This window comes from Trachinotus anak, unplaced genomic scaffold, assembly GCF_046630095.1.
Source record: "Trachinotus anak isolate AG129_WGS33_773 ecotype Australia unplaced genomic scaffold, CSIRO_AGI_Tana_v1 ptg000003l, whole genome shotgun sequence".
Classification (NCBI taxonomy): Eukaryota; Metazoa; Chordata; class Actinopteri; order Carangiformes; family Carangidae; genus Trachinotus; species Trachinotus anak.
In genome coordinates this window covers 3,044,067-3,061,225 of record NW_027273854.1, presented here as the reverse complement: position 1 = coordinate 3,061,225, position 17,159 = coordinate 3,044,067, and the positions used below count along the sequence as shown (strand labels likewise).

General features: G+C 42.1%; 1 protein-coding gene across 4 annotated transcripts; it reads right to left on the bottom strand.

Annotated features, from left to right (window-relative positions):
- Nucleotides 1-256: 256 nt before the first annotated feature.
- LOC139611441 (glutamine-rich protein 2-like) lies at nucleotides 257-16,155 on the bottom strand. 4 transcript variants are annotated; one of them, XM_071466135.1, is made up of 20 exons: nucleotides 15,471-16,153; nucleotides 11,205-11,285; nucleotides 10,180-10,257; nucleotides 9,945-10,055; nucleotides 9,097-9,514; nucleotides 8,187-8,272; nucleotides 7,926-8,059; nucleotides 7,628-7,724; nucleotides 6,225-6,494; nucleotides 5,884-6,006; nucleotides 5,229-5,297; nucleotides 4,531-4,695; nucleotides 4,319-4,437; nucleotides 3,593-3,658; nucleotides 3,307-3,408; nucleotides 2,772-2,972; nucleotides 1,891-2,035; nucleotides 1,480-1,591; nucleotides 1,228-1,365; nucleotides 257-834 (listed from the first exon to the last, which is right to left on the bottom strand). In XM_071466135.1, the coding sequence occupies exons 1-20, from the start codon at nucleotides 15,864-15,866 to the stop codon at nucleotides 704-706; spliced, it is 3,042 nt and encodes a 1,013-aa protein (XP_071322236.1). In that variant the 5' UTR covers nucleotides 15,867-16,153; the 3' UTR covers nucleotides 257-703. The 4 variants fall into 4 exon arrangements, with proteins under 4 accessions (XP_071322236.1, XP_071322246.1, XP_071322252.1 ...); XM_071466145.1 differs by lacking the exon at nucleotides 2,772-2,972 and having other exon boundaries at nucleotides 15,471-16,155; XM_071466151.1 differs by lacking the exons at nucleotides 7,628-7,724; nucleotides 7,926-8,059 and having other exon boundaries at nucleotides 15,471-16,154.
- Between the last annotated feature and the right edge of the window lie 1,004 nt (nucleotides 16,156-17,159).

Here is a 17,159-nt window from a genome sequence, read left to right as displayed (position 1 = left end):
TGATACTTTCACAGTATTAACAGATAACACAACCTGGACCTGCTTTATAATAAAAAAAAAAAAAAAACCACATCTACCTTTACACTTTATGGGACCTTTAATATATTTGTTGATAACTGATCTCCTGTGGACACCCATCAGTGGACGATGAATGACAATATAATAAAAACAGCTTTAATACTATCAAATATATCCTGATTATAGAGATTCTACTTGCTGACAAAATATATAAATAAATGTCCTTATATCTGCTTAGAACTGTATCATATTGTGGTATAAACTTTTTATTAAATATTTAAATGTAATGCAGCAGGAAATGGACTGATAAATGGATGAGAGACAGACTAACATATTGTTGCTTTGGGTCTTTTGTCATATAGAATAATGTCAGATTCATTTTTTGGTACGATCATTAGTTACAACTTGTAAATCCTTTATGTTTCATTATGTTTTCTGTCTCAACACTGTTGTGTGTTGCTGACTGGAAAAATCCTCTGCTGCAACAAATTTACACTCGAGTTTATTAAAGTGGCTGATCACAGAACTCAAGTAAATAGAAAAGGTGAATTTCACAGTACTGGAAGGTTGTGACAGGTGATTCAGGAGGTGTAGTGCAAATACATTTCATTAACAAGCACTTAATGCTTAACAAGTAACAGGTTTAATTAGATATTAGACACGGTGCAGAGCTCTCTGTCGCCTCCTACAGGTCGGCCTGCTGCTGGTCCTGAGGCTCGGTGGCGCTCTCTGCTGCAGCTGAAGCCTGAGTGATGGAGCTCTGAGATGTGCAGCCCAGAGCCGACACTGGCCAGTCCCGACCCGAGCTGCTGGAGGCTGACACACAGAGGAGGAGGAGACGTGTTTTTACTGATGTAAAGGAACAGATAAATAAATGACCATAACCACAGAACATACAGTTTGGTTTTCTGAGCTGAGGGAGGGTGGATACAATTCAGATAAATTAAGTTAGATTCATTTTAAGTGCCTTCGGATTTGTGAAAAATCAGATTGAATCAGTGTGCTCCTGTAATTTGGCCTTTTACCATTATAATAATCATGATAATAATAATTATTAATATTAAACATTATTATGATCAAATGCACCGATAAGCTCAGACTTGTTCAGACAGGTATCAGAGATTCCTGCCACAACACTAGACCTGAACATCAAGTGTTTAGACTGTGAGAGGAAACCCGGGCTTGGGTCTACCTGTGTGTGTGACTCACCTGAGCGGCTGCACTGGCCACTCTTAGCACTGTGGGGGGGGTGGACCGGAGTGCTGTGTCCCACCTCCGGCGAAGCAGCAGGTTTGTGTGACGGGGAGCATTTGGCTTTGTCTTTAGTCTTACACACACCTGTCGTCACTGCAGCACAGGAACAAACAACTGAACCTCACCTTGTGAACTAAAAGTGAAAACACTGCTGCTCCCTGCAGCGACATGTGAACAACAGGAGACGTTTGAAGACGTGAACTTTACCGTCTTTGGTGGAGATTGTAGGTAGTTTTGTTTCTGTAGTTCTGATGGTTGGAGCGTTCAGGCGACCTCTGTAAATATGCCCATCCAATCCGACGATATCAACCTCCTCCGACTAACCGGTTCACACACACACACACACACACACACACACACACACACACACACACACACACACACACACACACACACACACACACACACACACACAGTATTCAATTAAAGGAACAATTTAAAGCTCCACACAGTCTAAAGGTAGATGTCCATGTGTTTGTGATTATAAAGCAGGTCTAGGTTCTATATTAATACTGTGAAAGTATCAAAGCCTCAGTCCACAGAGAAATGCACACAGCCTGTATTCAGACACTGAGCCTTAAAACCAGCCGTCAGGACTTCTGGAACTTTGTGATGTACCTGAACAACACCGTCCCCCTCAGGCTGGCTGTGGTACTTCATGTACTGCAGGCGTCTCTGGCTGGCAGAGGTGACTGTGTGACTCCCCCCGCAGCTCCTCGACACGGCCAGGTGACCGTAGTCCGTCAGCTCAGCGATGCGTTCACTGCTCGGCCAGAAAGAAACATCAAGACATGGTTCAGAGAAAAAGTGGGTCTGCAGCAGAATCTGAAACTGCTGATCTAAAGTTTCAGAGCAGGGTCACAAGAAGTCTGTAAATCTGTAAAGTTAACATAGAACCTCCACCTCTCACTGCTGTCATTAAACATGAGGATTTATTTATTTATTTCTGTTCAGTCCTTGTGTTGTTGTTGCTGTTTCTCATGCTTTACCATATTCTTTTTCGTGATTGTTTTCGTTTCACTGTCTTATTTGCTGCAGTAACGACTCCATTATCATTAAAGTGTCTTAAACCTCAACACCTGAACAGAGGAAGCTCCTAAATTAAAGGACAGGCTCACATTTATCTCTGGTCTGTCTTCACCCTGATGTAGTGTCGCTGAGATCCACGACCTTGTTCACAGCACAAAAAACGCACCTTACATTTTTTATCACCTTGATACTTGAAATGTTTTTTCCCAATTTTCTGTTGCCTATAAATATGATTTTGAACTGTTGACATGTGTCAGACGTCTGCTGAGGCTCTGGGCTCGACAGACAGACGACAGATTTTCATCTCTTTGAGTGATGGTGTTCACAGTGTTGTGGTTTCTGTTTCTGTTACTCGAGTTTGATAACAGTGTGTGCAGAGGAGTAACGATAACAGCGACAGACTTGAGAAAATGTTCATCTATCCTTTAACCTCTCCTCCTGTCCTCTCCCCTGTCCTGGCCCTGACTCACTGCTGGACTCCTGCCTGGGTCTGGGTCTGGGTCTGGTTGTCGCTCGTGGCGTCCTGGGTGCCGGCTCTGTCACAGTATTTCAGTCGTCTCTGCGCGCTCTCTATCTGCCTGCACATCACGTCGTGGCTCTTCCGAAGCTGCTCCCTCCTCCTGCCTGAGTTAGCTACCTCATAGTTGTAGCAGTTGGTCCCTGGTTTCAGGCTGAGACGGTGAGACCAACTTACAATGCAGCACTGAGAAAACTAACAAGTGCTCTGGGTGTTTGAAGGCTGAGTATGTCCAGTAGCTCTAGACTGAAGGTACAACTACACTCTGATATTGGCTCTTCCATATAAATTATGTTCATGGTCCTGGTTTATAGATCAATACAAGTGATCAACATGAGGACACATCTCAGACTCAGTCTTAATTGCTGTAAACTTCCAATACAATAAAATATAATTTCATAAAAACAAACCAAAGAAAAGCTGAAGTTTTTCAGCCTCTGGTGCCACCTGCTGGTGAACACAGGACAAAGTGAGGGAGCTGGTCTCACCTCCTGTAGTGCTGTCGAAACTGCTCCAGAGCGTACACGGTGAACGGCCGGATGGACTTGTGAGAGGGGAATCCAGGAGTGGACGGCAGCGTCATCAAATGACTTTTACAAAGACACAAACAGAGAAGAGCAGATTTCAGAGCAGCTCAGTGATGGTTCAGGGTGTGAAGCTAATCTGAGAAAAACAGGAAATAAAACTTCCCTGTGTCTGGACATACACAACCAACATAACTAGAAGTATATGAATTATAATTATAATAAACAGTAACTGTTAGTGTTGACTCACGGTCCAGGGGTCTGCTTGACAACAGGCCGGTCACAGGAGAGGCAGTGAAATCTGTCCACGAGTTGTCTGGTACAAAACAGTATCAAGTTGTTGATTTTCAGTTTGAAACAGCCGCGTGTCGTGTAGGTGTGAGATGAACACAGAGGTTTGACACAAAGTTCAAACATAAAGTCACGTCTCAGAGTAAAGAAGGTAAAAGTAGCTCACAGATTAGACAACTACACAACTTTAACAATTCTACTGTCAATCACAATGTGAACACAAGACTTACGGACACACCAGTAATTCTGACTCTAACATCTCACACTGACACATACAAAGTATTAAATAGTAAACCTTAAGGAAAACACTTGAGCTTGAAACTTGAAACTTGAAAATCTTAAGGTGCTTAAGCTATAAACTGTTTGTGCAGCACATTAGTTTCGTAGTCTATTAAACTGCATTGATAAATAAATAAATTAAATAAAATAAAATAAATAATCTAAACTAAAAAACTACATTTTCTCTCATTCTGATGTTTGACATGACCATGAACTGAAGGGATCTGCAGGAGTGTAATCACTGCCCTGCTGCCACATGATTGGCTGATTGGATAACTGAATGAATAAGCAGGTGCACAGGTGTTCCTAATAAAGTGCTCAGTGAGTGTACAGGCCTGTTTCCACTGTGCCTGTAAAACTGTACCCAGAGGAAACACCTGAGAATGAGTGTGATTCCAACACTTACTTCCTGATACCAGCAGCGTCCTCGTGCTCTGCACCCCCCTGCGCCTGCAGCTTCTCATGAATATTCTTCCTGCAGTCTTCCAGCTGCTTCTTCACAGAGTCCAACTCGATCCTGACCAGCTGTGGTGAGATCACAGGTCGAACACCACATGGTTCATCAGATCGACCGTTCAAAAGCCGCACTGGTCAAACCCTCACACCTTCGAACCCTACCTTACACTCCATCTCATCGGAGAGCTTGTCGATGACTTTGTGCCAGTCCTGGGCCTGGTCCGTCACTTTGTTCTGCAGCTCGTGGAACATGGTGTTGAGCTGCTCTGTCGCAGAGTCAAACTGCATACGGCTCACTTTGCTGTCCAGAGCAGATTTATCTGCCTTCTTCAGGTGTGGAGAGACAACAGGAAATATCGGATGAGCACAACACAAAGACTCAGGATGCAGACAGACAGAAAAAATACAAGAGACACAGAAGATCCGCAGTTTATATCTGCTTTTGAGTAAATATTTTCTCTTTGGCTTTTCTGTTTATCTCAACGTATATTCATACTGAGTTGAATCCATAGGAACAAAGAAAAAGGAAGATGAAATAAAGTAAATGAGTCAGTGTTCTGTCTCAAAGATCAGGAACAACAGATCATGTTTTATAAATTTTAAATTCTCCACTTTTCATGAAACTGTGCTGTTCTCTCATCACAGCTTCTTCTTCTCATCAGGTGTGTATGGGTCGGGGCAGAAAGAATCCCCTCAGTCACAGATTTATTGAAATGTTTACCAGGAACCAATAGCACTGTTGTCTGTCCTCTCCACTGCCTCTGTAGCTGAGCTCTGAACTTGACCACACACCTGTACACACCTGTTTGAGTGGGACCTGCAGTATCTACCCGTCAGTAAGCTCAAATGAAGCCACTTACAATCTCACTCTCAACCATCTGCTTGTCAGCCTTCTTCTCCCCCAGCTCCTCCGTCGTCTTGTACAGCTCCTGAGTTCAACAGGTAAATGAAGCAGTAATGAACAGGAGAGGAGAGAGAGGGAGAAACTTCCTCCGATTTCCCCCTCTCTCTCTCTCTCTCTCTCCTGCAGACTCAGACAAGTCAATGTTGCTTGTGCGAACAGGTCATGAGATGTAATGTAATTATTACAGTTTTTCAGTATCAATATCACTATTACAACAAACACCTTGTTTAAAGTAATAAAAGTGTGTATGGATTGATTATTTTCAGAGGTATCATTACACTGTCAGGGCAAAAAAGTTACTACATCATCTGGTTGTAGTTGTAAATCACAAATGAGACAATGTATAGTTCAGAAAGGAGTACGGTGGCTCTGAAGGCTCAACACACTGCAACATAAGAAAACACGTGCAAATAGACAAAACACAAACACATTCAGAAAACATCTCCACCAGTGTGACAACACCTGAGCTGCAAATACACACAACACAACAGAAGTGTTGTCTTCTTGCATGTGTTTCCTTAAGTTGCCGCATGCTGAGCCTTCAGGGCCACCGTAGAGCAGAGACACAGAGAAAAGCACAACATGAAACATGCAGGATGTTGTTCCTCCACCTCTATGTGGTTCTGTTTCAGTCTGTTGTCCTCGTGCAGACACTGTGTTGTTTCATGCAGTTTTTCACACTCAGCTTGAAGCTGCAAGATCGCCTTCTGCACGTCGTTCACCAGCTCCACGCTCTGAGACACACACACACACACACACACACACACTTCTGTTAGATATTTTTCTGAGGTTTTCCTTCTGGACAGTTTACCTCTCCCCACCTCTAACTGTTGAATCAATAAAACAACCGCTTTGTTTAAACGACTTATTCCGGTTCTTGTCAGCTGACTGGGTCAACCGGCTCTCAGCCAACACTCTGGTTAACCTGTCTGTCTGTACTGATTGGTCTTGCCTCTCTGTCCTGCAGCGTCCCTGCTCTGCCTCCTGTCTGCTGCTGCAGGAGGCTGTTCACCGTGTCCTGCAGGTGCTCGTACAGCTGGAACAGACGGCTGAGCTTCTTCCCCGTGTTTACTGCGCTGGTGGTGAAAGCTGACCCCTCTTTACCCTGACCGAGGCCCTGGCTACCGCTCTCATCCTGCCCAGCCTCATCCTGGAGGCTGCTGGACAGCTTGGAGGTCAGGGACAGCATCATGTCCTCCAGCTTTCCCCGCAGGTCGTCCAGCTGAGGTCAGAGGGCACAGAACTGAGATCACACTGATGTACTGTATGTCAGGCTGACACTGGACTCCTATTAAAAACTGGGAATACTCATCTATTTTGTCCTTGCCTGAAAACAGTGAATACAACTTTTCACTCTACAATCTCTTCATTGAGTATTTCCTCTACACCTGCTCTTACTCTTACACGGAGAAAAGGTGAGCAACGCATCATCATTATTAGATTAGAAACACCTCATATAACCATTACAACTTTCTCATCTGCTCATTCAGGCCTGGTTTATCTCTGTCAGACCAGTTCTATCTACACAAGCTCTCACAAAGGAACAAGAAGCAGCAACAGTTCTGACCTGCAGAGTAAGACACAGAGACACCTGAGGCCAAGTGTCACAGCAGTTACACTCTGGAGCTTGTTTTGTGTTGGGCTGAAACTAATGATTACGTCCACTGTCTGTGGACCTGTACGTGATTTTCTTGATGACTTGATGTGAGCACAGAGTGAAAAATGAGCCAGAGCGAGAGTCATAAAAAGGTTTGGTTTGGTGAGGAGAATAAAGCAGCGTGTGCTGGAGAAGAGATGAGTGAAGTGTGATCATGAAGCTGTGTGTGTTCTCAGAGTGCAGTGGTTCGCAATCAGTCATTGACTGATTATCAGAACAGATGCTGATTGATTTTCTGTGGATTCATTTATCAGCTGTTTTTGTTTTACAACTGCACAACTTCTTCTACAAAAAAACCTGAATGGAAACACAGTCCCACTCTGTAGCCACTGAATGTTCATTCACTGACCCACTGGAGGTGTTTGTTGTCTGCAGATATTGATGCCCATTCTAAGCAAACTGTTTGATCTGCTCTCAACAGATACTCCCCTCAGGTCGTCTCCATAGTAACCAGAGCAACAGGCCTGTGTATTTCTAGCACTCAGCAGAAACTATTCTCTTTTTTTTAATCATCCAAAACCCTGAAGCTGTAACAAGTTTCAAAACATCAGAGGTGACTTGAACCTGCAGGTCTGAACTGCTGCTGCTGTTACTGTGCGTTTGTCTAAGACTGTTGTGCCTTTGTATCAATGAGCCTGTGTCCTTGTGCGATGACTCTCCTCTTATCTGTCCCTCAGTGACTTGTGCTCCTGTCTGACCTGATCCTGCAGGTGCTGGTCTCTCAGTCTCTCCTCTGTTAAAGCCTGTCTAGCCTTCAGCTGCTTCAGCCCCTCCTCCAGTTTCTGCACAGACCTCCTGGACAGACCATCAGGCACAAAGGAGATTTAACACAGAGTGATCGTGGACATAAAGAGAGCAGTTGTACAAGTAATGTACAACTACACTACTACTACTACTACAGTGTTCCTCTAAACTTTGCTGTATCGAGCCTGTTTGTGTTGTTAGATGTAATAGTTAAACTCTGTGTTGTTTGCTCCTGTCACCACCTGTCTTTACCTGAGGAGGGATATTTGCTGTCTGAGCTCATGAATGTCTTTGCTGTCTGAGTCCTCAGTCCCTGACGCTGCCTCTGAGCTGGTCTCTCTGTCTTGGCTCGTCAGGATCATAAACATGTCCTCCAAACTGTCCAGCTTTGGACAGAAACATCACCTCATCAGAGCCAGAGCAGACAGTTTGTGACACTGAGCTGTTTGTTGTTTGGTGAGGATGTTGAGGATGTGAGGATTCTGCTGCCTCGGTTTTCTTTCTCTCACTCACCTTTTCCCTGTCGCTCATCAGGCTGTCTATTAAAGCTCTCTGCTCCTTCAGTTGATCCATCAGGTGAACAGTCACATCCTGAGAACCTGGAAGTACAACATAACATCAAGCTGTTAGTGAGTCAGGGAGGTGATTCTCCAACAAAACAACAGTCATTCAATTAAGGTTTTATCTCCAGTTACTGTAATATCCAGCAGTTAAAGGAGCAAGAAACAAGTTTTAAGAGTTTCTACAATATGATTTATGATTTTCATTGTAATGTACTGTGTGCAAAGGATTTAGCTTAGTTAGCACTGAAGCTTATCATTGGCTAGGACAATAAATAAACAAATAGGTTGGCTTTTGAAAAATATGCTTGTTCTTTCTTGCTGAGAATTAGAGAAGATTGATGCCACTCTCATACATGTGTCTGTGTGATTAATATGTAGCTGAGGCCAGCAGTCGGTTAACTTAGCTTAGCACAAAGACCGACAACAGAGGGACGTGGCTAGCTCAACCTGGCTCTGGCCAAAAGTAATAAAATCCTTCATCCTTCCTTATTCAGGCTCTGGAGCCAATCGTTCACCAGATACACGGATGATTTTTTGTCTGTGTTGTTTTAACTGGTGGATCAATCTTCATCACAACCAACATCCTTAGATATTATATAACAGTGCTGATTCACACCATCAGGACACTGTGGGTTTTCTTTGATCTTCAATTGATTAACAGGCCAATAATAAAACACGGTCACGACCGTCTAAAGAGAGAGACAGGAAACAAGGGCAGAGAGAGAGAGAGAGAGAGAGAGAGAGAGAGAGAGAGAGAGAGAGAGAGAGAGAGAATGACAGGGCTATGACATGTTGGCCAGGAGCCAATCCTAACGGTGCACAAATGACTGAAAGGGCAGAAGCAGGTGATATTTATTTACCCTGCTCAGTGATGAGCTCTCTGAGCTGAGCCAGCTGTGTCTGATCCACAGTTCCCTCCTCCAGCGACGCCACACGAGCTTCCAGCTTGTTAAACTTTTCCCTCAGTTTGCTGATGCTCCTCAGAGTCTCCACTGTCTCTGAGTAGCGCTCTGAGCCGCTGGCCATGTGAGACGGGGACAAACCAGCAGCCACGGGGCCTGTTTTAGGCTGAGCCTGCTGAGGTGGCCCTGACAGGACCAAAGAGGTCTCTGAGGCTGGCTGGGTGCCCGGGGTGGGAGCTGCTGTCCTGACAGAATCCTGCACAGGGTGGGGGGAGGAGGACGTCGGGATATCAGAAGTGTTTACAGCAGTGAAGTTGCCGTTGACAGGTGAGTGAGTGGGTCTGAGCAGGTCAGCAACCCCTGAATTTACAAGCTCCTGTAACAAAAAAAAGTAGAGACGTGTTAAAGAACAATCTGTTGGTTTCTGTTAATAAAAGATCTTGGTGATGTGTCAGACTGTTGAAAGACTGGCTGAACTTGTGTAGACCAGTGAGGAGGGTGTCTGCAGTGTTCACCAAGTCAAATATAAAACCAGAATCACAGCCTCGGGCCCAACCAGCCAGGAAGTGAGGTCACAGTCTCTCCTTCCTGAGTTACAGTGTGCAATAATGATCAGAGGTGTTTTTGCAGAACATTGTGATGTCACAGTGAAGTTGACCCTTGACCATTTGGATATAAAAGGTCATCACTTCATTTTATCCTTATAGACATTTGAATTAAACTGTGTCATAATTAGTGTATGAATTTGTGGGTTATGGCTCAAAATCTTCTTCATGGGAAGCCTTCAACCAGCTCCTGGATCTCACCTTGAGGTTTCCTCCCTCGCTGAGCAGAGCTGACTGCATCACGTCCCAGGTCACCCACAGACTCGGCTCCACTGGGTCTGGATACTTCTGAAATGTGTCCCTCAGAGATCTCTGTCATGGTGACAACAGTGAGGGGACCACAGATGAACATCTAATCATCAGTGAAAACTGCGACAACAAATAATTTCAGTATGAACGGTACAGAGTGAAGCTGATGTTCCTCCCACACACTCACCACAGTTTCCTCCAGGGCGTCCACACGGTGGCAGCACGTCTCCACAGCAGTGACTGTCTCTGCTTCAGCACCAACCATCTGGACACAGGACAGAGGGAGAACCCTACAGCAAGGCCATAATGCCCAGTGGAGCCCTGGGTCCACCTCACTTTTCAACATCCTGTTATTTGGTTCAACTAAACACATTATAATGTGTTATTTTCGTTATTTTCGTTATTGTGTAAAAAGCAGAAAAAATAATTCACATTTGTTCAGTGGATGTTGTTTGTTTCACTTCCAACCCACGCCCCTGCCCTCCTGCCTAGTCTTAGAGGAACGATCATTCACATCTGAGTTTCACTGGGCCACAGTGAGGAAGATAATGTATCATAACTCAGGCGAGTGTAGTTAAATCACATTTTATCAAAGGAAACATACAGAGATAAAGGAAATTACATATTTAACACACTCGCATCATTTATTCTCCTCTGCTTAGTGGCTGAAATGAATTTCACTTTGTGGACAATAAAGACCATCCATCCATCCATCCATCCATCCATCCATCCATCCATCCATGATGTTATCATGTGTAGCAATTCATCCTCAGTGAGTAATGTCGGTCAGAAAGTCACTGGGCTTTTGACCAGATGAATTAGTGAGACTGATGTCCGACAGCATCTATCAGCATTTTGTGATGGTTGCTAGTATTAAAGAAAAGTATTTTTAGCAGAGGCTGCAGTAAAATTAATGTACAAACAAGTGATCCACTGAGAGCAGAGGAGTATTTATTTTCATTTTTAAATCATTTGCAGATTAATTCCTCAATTAACTGATTCATCATTTTTTAACAAATGTAAGAAAATGATGGTGATGCTCAAAGCAGATCAGTAAAATAACATTAGTGTCTCACTTTGACCCACAAATACTTTTTCCTCAGGTCAAAACTACTTTTACTATTATGTTACAGATGCTACCAGAAAACAAAAGAATGGTGAGGGGATTATTTTATCAGTGATGTCAGGAATCCTCCCTTTGAGCAGTCTCACCTTCTGTTGGAGGCACAGCCCCTTAATCTCCTCCTTCAGATTGTCTCTCTGGGTGTGGAGCTCGTATATGAGCCTCATGGCCTGTAAACAACAACAAACACACAAATCAGTCACTGGCCACACACTTTAAATTACTTTTATTGTGTAATATAAAAAGGACCCGAGGACACTGGTTTGAGAATAAATAAGAAACCTTAATGCTCTGAGGAGTGTGACTCAGAGCACCATCTCCCTGACCCCAGAGAAACCAGGCAAGAATTCAACTGAGGCTGACGAAGAGGATGAAGATCAATGGAAACGTCAGAGATGAGACAAACCAAGCTGTTGCACTGTTTTCACCTCTGATGATCTGGTCTTTAACCAGGTTATTTAAACTTCCTGGGAGGCTGTTGGCAGAGTCAACAGTTACATTTCATTTGTGTATGTGTGTGTGTGTGTGCGCATGTGTGTGTGTGTGTGTAACAAAGGAAATTCCTGAGCTGCTGCATGTGAGGTGGTGTTTAACGTGTCACATTTGCAGGGACAGGAGGTGATGCATAGCGACCCCACACAGCTTCACAGCCTCAATGACTAACAGCTCGTTAATAAGTGCAGTCACACTCGACAACACACGCAGCCTGTTGTGTTTGCTTCAAAGGACCTGAACTATTCATTTCATCTGAAACTTAACTACATATTCATGTCAACATCTGCCTCAAGCCAGATGTTACTGAACTCATCAACACCGATTGTAGTTTGGTCTGTTAGAGATTAATTTTCTGTAGAGCGATGAAGGAACTGATCAGCTCAGGACCGTACTGCAGACACTTAGGAAAAGCACAGGACTGAATAACATTCATTCAATTTCAGTGTCCCAGGCTGTGGTCAAAGTCTTTTTCTCTTAGGAAGGTTCATAAGTGAGTGAATCTGTGGCGGCCAGGTTAAGAGCTGGTCCAGTTCTCTACATGATAAGGAAAGGAGCTTCAGTGTTTCCTCACTCATCTCCTTCAACATAGGAAACACTGGACCATCCTTTACAAAAGGAAAGGAGATCATTCTCTCCCACAATTCCTTGCTACAGTGTGATTGTAGATTTATCACGGCAGACCCACGTAAAGTAGAAACAACAGAGTAGCTGTTTTATGTTTTTGACACGAGATAGAACTTATGGAAATACTTTTAAATATAAATATAGATTATATAAATATAGATTTCTTCTCAGGAGTCACCTTGAAAATGACTCAGTAGCTCCACTCGCTACACGTCACTATTTAACCGTATTATCATTATTATTATTATTATGTTTTATAACATAAATATATTTAAATTATTATATTATGTAAAATATATAAATAATAGTATTATAGTGTCATAATATTACTACACTACTACCATATTATTTTACATTATTTTATATAATATAAATTATTATTATATATTTTATTATTATCATTATTATTATTATTATCATTATTACTACTACAACATTTTTTCTACAGTTATATTCAGGTTATATCATCAATTTCTATTTTACTTTCTTTTTTTACTCTCCCCATACATGCTACCATTTTACAGACTCATTCCTTACACATCATTTCTATGTCTCTGTAACAGTTCTTGTTTTTGTTGTCATCTACATGTCTGTCCGTTATGTCCCCTTAATGTCCCACCTGTTTTTGTTGTGTTATGTCACAGTAAAGACATCATAATAATAATGTTACTATAGACACCTGTGGTTCTCCTATGATCGGTCAAAGTGTCTGTTGAGAGAAAAGCTGAGATATTCACAGACAAACGGAACCAGACGAACGACTTCCTGCAGGTGATGATTCAGTGACAGAGGGAGACGCAGCCTTTGTTACTCTTTAAGCCGTCACTTCAATGAGAACAGTCAGCCATTAACCGAATCTGACTGTTGTTGCACTTTGGACGAGACACGTCACTGAGACATTGTCACAGAGCCAGATCAGGCATCGCTGGGGTTTCCACGGCCAAACAGACTTTCCAATAAAAACAATTCATCTGACAGCTTAATGGGTGCATGCTGGCGTACAGCCTGATCTCCATGACATGTGGTATATACAGTAGCTGTGCAGCAGACGGAGGCTAAACAACTGTGTTTTGACGGGACGGGGGGCCTTTAGAGGAGAGACAGTGGTGGAGGAGGGCACGCCCGGTCACCTTGTCATGGTTAAGTCAGCGGATACACCGGTTGACCCCAGCGATGCCCACAGAGGACATGAATGATTCAGAGAGGCTCCTGAAAGACACAGCATCATCTGCACCTGCCCGATGTCCTGCTTTTCACCTGAGAGCTATTCATCCCCTGACAACCAGGATCATCTCTGCAGGGGACTAATTACCCCCTATCGCACAGAGAGGGGGAGAGACGGAGGATGAGATCAGGAGTGGGATAGGGAAAGGTGATGGCAGGTCTGAGCAGTGTCACAAAAACCTTCACCTTCGACACACACTCCTCTGATCGAACTCTTGCTTCGTCTTTGTAAAATAAAAGCTGACAGTTAAGTTGCGTAATGCTGACCCTAATATCTTTAGCTCTGTCTACCTGTGTTTTGGAAGTGGCTTGACAGAAACCTGAACAGAGACACGCAGAGGTCATTTGAGATGTCAGGGTGGCGCCCATCACCCATTGTGCTCTGCTCTGTCATCAGCAGCTTAATGCTACACTGAAATGTTTCAGAACAGCCCGCCAGAGATGGAGGAGAAGAAGAAGAAGAAGAGGAAGAAGAGAAGCCTGCTGTTGGCTCAAACACAAACTCCGTCTTTGGGTCTTACACTTCAAAGAAAACCTAATTTAACCAAACGAGCAGGATAAGGATCAGTTACAACTCAACACTAAATAACAGCTGCTGCTGACCTGCTTTATCTGGGCTGAAACTTTCCAGCATCCTGCACCTCTGGTGACGCCCCATCAGTGATGTCAGGCAGGTGTTTTCCATCAGCTGACTAAAGGAAAGGCACCTGGTGTGACATCACTGTGTGGAGTGTGGCTACTAGTGCAACATACCTGAAGTTACAAACAGTAGTTATCTGAGGGCTGCTTTTCATTATCAGTTAATCTGCTAATGATTTATTTGATTAATCAAGTAAAAAAAGCCCAACCCAGATTCTCAGGGTCATAGGTGACATCTGCAAATGTCTTCTTTTGTTTGGCCAATAATTTTAATCTGCCAAGTAGTGAGTTAAGGCGTCAGGTAAATGTGGAGTAAAACGATTTCCCAAGTAGCATGGAATGGAAATACTTAAGTAAAATACTTTAAAATGGTACTTAAGAGCAGTACTTGAGTAGATGTACTTAGTTAAATCACCTCTGTATGATAATGAGAATATATCTGATTTTGAAAAAGCTGCATCTGTCACTATAAAATTCCAATTTGGAAAGAAAAGTTTGAAGGTTGTAAAGTCACTAAGTACATTTACTCAAGTACTTAATACTATTCTGAGGTACTTGTACTCTACTAGAGATTTAACATTTAATTCAACTCTACACTTCAGCTTCACAGTGTTTCAGAGGCAAATATTATACATATACTTACAAGTCATTTTACAGGCTTTTTTACAGGAGATTTTAAAATATAAAAGGAGCATATACAATAAAAAACACTGTTTAATAATAATAATAATCAGATGGTATAATATATCTTTATATGATTGCGACAGGGGGCTTTCTGCCTGCATAGTGAGTACTGTTATACTTTTAAGTACATTTGCTGACAACACTTATTTAAGTATAATTTTAAATGCAAGACCTTTTTCCTGTAATGGAGTATTTTTACTTTTAATACTTCTACTGATGATATCTCTATGCTTTCAGGTAAAATCTGAATGCATAACTTACTGATAATTGAGTAATTTTACTGTGTGGTTTTACTAATTTTACTTAAGTAAAGGATCTGAGAACTTCCTCCACTAATGGACAAAACAGCTACATTTTATAATCACAATAATAATAATAATAATAATAATATGCCTTATAAAAATATAATTTTTCAAAATAAAGCTACAAAGTACTGGTTTTCCAAATGATTTCAACATTAAGAACTAGAAATTAGATCAAATAAAGATATAAGATCAAAACAATAGTAGCAAATGACCAATTAAAGAAAGGCCTTCTTAAAAACATAAGTTTTAAGAAGTGATTTTAAACGCATTTAAGGGATCATGAGTAGCTTATGGTTAATTAAATATCCAAAATAAAATTTGTTTCATGAGTTTAAAGTTATAATTTGAGTTTTTTTAACTGATTGAATGAGTTGTTGCTCTCACCTTAGACACGCCATCCTCGCAGGTCTGGATGCGAGACCGGAGCTTTGACTCTCCGTCCGCCGCCGTGGCGGAGGGGGGAGCCGGGGCTGAGACGGAGGTTATCCGCTCCTGCAGCTCGGTGCCGGACCGATCCTCCTGCTTCAGGTCAGGCTCTTCCAGGATCTGCTCCCCCTCCGTGCGCCGGTCCTGCCCGGGAGCGGTGATGCTCACCAGAGCGTCGGTGTGCGAGTCGCCGGGGAGAGGGTCACTCCACCTGATCTTCATCTCCCGGATGCCCAGCGTCCTCAGCACGGCGTGGAGCAGGGCGTGGAGGGCGCTGAAGTTGACCGCTCCCTGCTGAGGCGTCCCGATGGATAAATTTAACAGTTCAAACAAGGTGACGCTGTCTTCCGACATGTTTGTTTCTGAGCGGGAAGACAACCGTTACTTAAAGTTAGGCTACCGTTAGCTAGCTCATCAAACTATACTTTAGCTAACAAATTCCGCTTGTGACGACACATAAATATATTGAATATCACTTGAAAACAAATGGAAAAAACCACTTTGGTGTTTCTCTAAGGTTAGTAATCGTGTCCACATCCCACCGGCACCGTTAATCTCGGAGGTTTGTTGTTAGACTGTGAAAATGTTCAAGAGAAAACAGTAACTCAGCGACGTCAAGGCGCCAGATTTACCGGAAACAGAGACCTGCCCTTCAAAGTAAAGCTAATCCAGGTGCACAGGTGTTTCCGCTTCAGCGCGTGGTGAGAATATATCATTACAGACTTCTTACAGGATTCATACATGCAAAGTTAAAATTGTTTTCTATTTCACCTGTAGAGTTGCTTGATTAGATTGATTATAAAATGTTTTTTACTTTGAATGAGGTGGATAATGCAGATAAAACCAAATTTTGTATTTCAGAAAATCTTCGGCCTTTACTTTACTTCGGCCTATACTTACTAAAAGACCTGTAGAAACCACTGTAGGAAATGTATGTTGCTGACTTAACTGTGTCCTAAAGGTATTTTGCTTATGTAATTGGGAAAGTTATTAAATGAACACTATAATTATTTATCTATTTATTTTTGCCTTTTTTCATTATTATCAGCATTAGTGTTATTGTTTTTTTGTTGTTTTTTTTTTTGGACATATACATGGTGTTGATTATTATTTTTTACTTTTCTTTCTCTTTCTTCTTGAAATAGAATTGTACGGGGAAAAAAATCTCAATAAAATATTAATGAAAAAAATAAATTCATTATAAGTAGGGCTTTTATTTTTAAGCTTTTCACCGGATGTTGTATTTAACCGTTTCTCACTTGACGTCATGGATTCCCACGTTGGCGTTAACGCGCAGCGTTGCCGGTTGCTAGGCAACAAGAGGCAAATCATGCTGCATTTTCTTCTTCTTATTATTATTATATTATTATTATTATTCTTTTTTATGACCAGAGAAACAAAAGCAAAAGTATGAATAGTTCATTTAAGAATCATATATAAAATATTAATTAATGAAAAATCCGTGACTTTAATGCTGCAGCCACTAAATCTGGGGCTAATTTATTTACCTCTGGGTAGTTTAATATATAATGATAGATTATAATTTATTAGTTGATTATATTTTGTATTAATAATTAGAATTAGTTTAGAGATGACAGATCTGTCAGATAAATGTACTGGAATAAAACATGTTTGCTTCAGAAATGT

Coding starts and splice junctions, on each gene's coding strand:
- LOC139611441 (XM_071466135.1), bottom strand. CDS start 15,866: ATGTCGGAAGACAGCGTCACCTTGTTTGAACTGTTAAATTTATCCATC. Junction 9,515..9,944: donor GCGAGGGAGGAAACCTCAAG/GTGAGATCCAGG, acceptor TTTTTGTTACAG/GAGCTTGTAAATTCAGGGGT. Junction 5,298..5,883: donor TGAAACAGAACCACATAGAG/GTGGAGGAACAA, acceptor TGTTGAACTCAG/GAGCTGTACAAGACGACGGA.